The following is a 4720-nucleotide window of genomic DNA, read 5'->3' on the forward strand; positions in this document are numbered from 1 at the left end:
TTCTATACTCATATCCCTCACTTTCTGCTGAAGTCTTCACTGAGCTGTGAGGGTCATGATTGCCGACAAACGGCTCAAAGCGTCCGGCACCACATTGACCGTACCAGGGTGGTACTGAAGATCGATGTCGTAGTCTGCCATCAGCTCTAACCATATGCGCTATCTCATGTTGAGCTCCTTCTGCGTGAAGATGTACTTCAAGCTTTTGTGGTCAGTGAACACCTTTGTTTGCTCTCCCAACAAATAATATCTCCAAAGCTTGAGAGCAAAACCCACAGCTGCTAACTCCAGGTTATGGGTAGGGTAATTCTGTTCATTCTTCTTCAACTGACGAGAGGCATACGCTACCACATGACCATCCTACTGGAGAACGCATCCTAATCCTCTTCCAGATGCGTCGCAGAATACTTCGAAGTTCCCACTCTTGTTTGGTATTGTCAAGACCGGGGCTGAGATCAGTCGAGACTTCAACTCCTCGAACGCCTGCTTATAAGCGTCGGACCAGACGAAACTAATATTCTTGTAAGTCGCGTCATCGACTCTGTGGTCTTCGAGAAATCCTTGATGAAGCGTCGATAGTACCTAGCTAGCCACAGGAAGCTCTTAATGTCAGATACTGTCCTAGGGGTAGGCCAATCCCTAATAGCAGATACCTTCTCCGGGTCCATAGATACACCGTCTCCTGACACCACATGTCCTAGAAACGCGATACGATCTAGCTAAAACTGGCACTTACTGTACTTGGCGAACAACTGATGCTCTCTCAGGGTCTGCAACATGTACCGCAAGTGTTCTGCATGCTCCGCTTCACTCTTGGAGTATACCAGGATATCGTCAATAAAAACCTCTACAAACTTGTCCAGCACGTCGTAGAACACCAGATTTACCAAGTTCATGAATGTCGCCGGCGCGTTAGTCACACCAAATGGCATCACTAAGAACTCATAGTGTCCGTATCTCGTACGGAACGCACTCTTAGGAACATCAGAGTCTTTGACTTTCACCTGGTGATATTCGCTCCGCATATCCAACTTAGAAAATACTCTCGATCCTCCTAACTGGTCAAATATATCATCGATACGAGGAAGATGATAATTATTCTTCATTGTCACACCATTCAGCTCCCGGTAGTCGATGCACATACGCTTGGATCCATCCTTCTTATTCACAAGCAATACAGGTGCTCCTCAGGTCGATACACTAGGTCGTATCAAACCTCTCTGCATAAGATCATCCAACTGAGTCCGAAGCTTGGCCAACTCAGCTGGAGGCATACGATAAGGGGTCTTAGAGATCGGGGCAGTACCAAGCTTCACTTCTATGGAAAACTCGATCACCCAATCCAGTGGCAACCCGTAAATGTCATCGGGAAATACATCTTCAAATTCTTGAACTACAATTGGCTTTTTGGGTTCCACCTGCATGGCGGCAAATGACGCCTCCTTCGGTCTAGCTTTGTGCTTCATAGGTCCGGCCGAGATATTACCATTGAGGAATTCAAACCTTGGGTGATCCAGTATCTCAAATACCACACTCCGACAGTGACAATCGATAGTGACGAAGAATGTCCCTAACCAATCCATTCCAAATACTGCTTAGAAGTTTGGCAAATCAATCACCAGGAAATCTGCAAAGAGCTTTCTCCCGCTGATGATCACTGGGCATGCTTCATAACCATTGGATGCTACTAAAACACTATTGTCAGTGTTGATATTCTAGCCCGTAGTCAAAGGAGTTATAGGAAGAGAGTGGGTGGTCGCGAAGCGACGAGATAAGTAACAATGGAAAGCTCTTGAGTCAAAAAGTGATAAGGTAGGAATGGAAAAAACAAGAACCTTGCCTAGTGCAGAAGAAGAAGAACACAATTAAGTTAGCATTCATAAACAAATCCTATCATAATATCATCAGGCAATACTAATTAAGGAAATATCATATGCAAGCAAAACTGAGAATGAACAACTCTTACCAGTAATGACCTGATTATTTGCCTCAGCTTCCACAGCCGTCATCATGAATGCTTGACGCTGTTGTTGCTATCTTCACGCCTCCTAAAAAACTGGCTCTGCGGAGGGAGAGGCCCTGCTCGGGGATAGGGTCCCTGCTGAGCCGGTGCTACTAGGGCAGGTCGAGGTGGGGCTGCAAGAGCTGCCCGAACTGGAGGTGGGGACAAGTGGGCTTGTTGTCGCTGTGGATAGTCCTGGCTGACATGGTCGGGGGATCCACAAGTGTAGCACAGATGAAGACGCCTACGACACTCTTACTGCGTATGCCCAGGGTGGCCACAATAAAAACACTTTACCGAAGGTTGGTTGCGAGTCTGCACTCCAGGATGCTGATAGGGGTGGCCCTGAGGAAGTGGCTGTCGCTGGGAAAACTAATGTCTTTGCGGAGCCTGCTGCTCTGATAGGGGTGGCCCTGAGGAAGTGGCTGTCGCTGGGAAAACTAATGTCTTTGCGGAGCCTGCTGCTGCTTCGGAGGGGGACGCTTAACTTTCTGGGCTAGGGCCACTGGTGGTCTGCTGTGGACCACATGCAGATCTTCGTATTCCTTCTGAACGCTCTCGATCTCGCGAGTTGCGTCCAACACGGCATCATGAGTCGCAAGTGTCCTACCAGCCAGATAAAATCCGATGTACTTATCCAGACCATTTTGGAACCGATGCCTCCTGATGGTAGGGTCAGTAACTAGGTGAGGAGCATACCGACTAAGAGAGGAGAACCCAGCCTCGTACTCATCAACTGATCGACCTCTCTTCTTGAGCTCGACAAACTGACGAAGAAGCTCGTCTCTGGCAGACTGGGAGAAAATACTTCCTGTTGAAGCGCTCTGTGAATGTCTCCCATGAAATCGGACTCACAAGATGGGTCTTCTCGACCGTCCACCAAATCCGTGCAGTATCAGTGAGCTGGACATTCATAAGATCTACCCACTCTACAGGAGCAATACGGGTCACCGTGAGAATGGTCTCAGTAACCTTAATGAACTCATGTGCTGCTAGAGGTCTGCCAGCACCAGAGAAGGAAGGAGGTCGCATGTATCGAAATTCCCTAACACCAGGCTCTGTGCGAGGGAGAAGCTGGTGAGGCTCCCACTGCAATTGTCCAGCCAGATGCTGCTGATTCGTCGCCAATCCCTGAATCATTGCCAGGAGTTGGCGCGAGTCCACTTCGGGCGGTGGGTTACTACTACCGGACTGGTTACCGTTGCTACGTGTACCCACCATAGTTCCGAAAGAAAGGTGAGAATCAAAACCGTTAGAGGAAGAATAAGAAAATCGTAGTCAAAATGGAAATTGAGTAAGGTAAGGACGAAAAATATTTTATCAAGATAATAAGATAAGGTTCAAGTATACTATTACGGATGAAATATGATATGCGTCTAAATTATCCATTATATTCTCACTGGTGAGAACTCGGGACCGTGATCTGCATGGCTCACCACTTAAACCTATCATGCCCCACTTCCAAAATACCGGGGAATCGAAACATGAACAAGCCCGCGACGTATTAGGCTGAGGAGAAATGTACTATAATTTTTACTTAATCTAATACACTAAGCGTTAAGCAATATAAAATGAAGTCACAGGTTCCCGATCACAGTAGCAAGAATATAATAAACAACTCAGAACCAAAAGATACATATCACAACTGAAATAATCATCCAGACATAATATTCGGACCAAACATGCCCTTATACAAAACTATTTGAATAAAATGCTGGAAAAATATAAAATACATCGATAAGGCGAAAATAAAAAGTACTGCAAAAGTAAATTAGGGTCATCAACTAACTAAAAGAGATAACCAAGCTTCGACTTGTTTTTCTGTTCCGTTTGCAAAGCCTTCCTGCGGAGGATTCTCTGGCTCTTGTACTACTCCGAACTAAAGTTGTCCATCTTCTAGATCTGACGTACAACCCGAGAGAATAGGAGTACGTTAGTGTGCATGACACACAGCAAGATCCCACAAGGAAGAATAGACACGATCGAACGATCAAGACAAAAACAGTAATAATAATAATAGAAGTATGCTAATGGGATACTAATAATCTAAATGCAATCTATCACTAGAATATAATAATCAGAAGAATCTAAGAAAATCAACCAAGTAACAAAATTATCTAAGTAACAAGGTCATACAACAAGATGAAATTAATACTTAAAAATCTATAACAAGAGACGTAGTACGTCGAGTGAAATAATCTAAACAAGAAAAACCTCATATATATACCATATGTCTCAAATTATAGATAGTTAAATATTAACTTCGATCTATATATGAAAAGAAATACAACTGACCTACATCTCACAAGAATTCATACTTAGCCAAAAAACAAGGTCAGGTAACTAGCCATCCTATAATAGGTCACTAGCTCACATCTCACATAGAGTCAACGTTCATATTATCGGATAACTGACTATTAACAAATCCCCTACATGCATCCAGTAGGACTACACGCAATCGAACTCTGGCCTGGTCTAAACTCAAGTCGTCTCGAGTGAATATAAAATTCACGGACCAAAGTAGCGACACCGATCTACTTTGACCCAACAAACCAACCTCAGTGGTGACATCGATCCACTGGTGCGAGCCTAGAAGATATATCAACAGCCTTATCCGATTACATGAACAGAGACTTTCTCACCCTAACATCTCTTGTATTTCTAAGTCAACAATACACAAGCGAGGAAAGAGAGGAGGGGATGGAGGCGGCGGTTTAG

General features: G+C 44.7%; 1 protein-coding gene across 1 annotated transcript; it reads right to left on the bottom strand.

Annotated features, from left to right (window-relative positions):
• On the bottom strand, window positions 1188-2009 carry LOC109846877. The gene is made up of 2 exons (XM_020416116.1): window positions 1967-2009; window positions 1188-1591 (listed from the first exon to the last, which is right to left on the bottom strand). The coding sequence occupies exons 1-2, from the start codon at window positions 2007-2009 to the stop codon at window positions 1188-1190; spliced, it is 447 nt and encodes a 148-aa protein (XP_020271705.1).

The sequence above is a fragment of the Asparagus officinalis genome, chromosome 7, assembly GCF_001876935.1.
Source record: "Asparagus officinalis chromosome 7, Aspof.V1, whole genome shotgun sequence".
Taxonomy (NCBI): domain Eukaryota; kingdom Viridiplantae; phylum Streptophyta; class Magnoliopsida; order Asparagales; family Asparagaceae; genus Asparagus; species Asparagus officinalis.

Coding starts and splice junctions, on each gene's coding strand:
- LOC109846877 (XM_020416116.1), bottom strand. CDS start 2,009: ATGACGGCTGTGGAAGCTGAGGCAAATAATCAGGTCATTACTG. Junction 1,592..1,966: donor AAATAATCAGGTCATTACTG/GTAAGAGTTGTT, acceptor ACTTCTAAGCAG/TATTTGGAATGGATTGGTTA.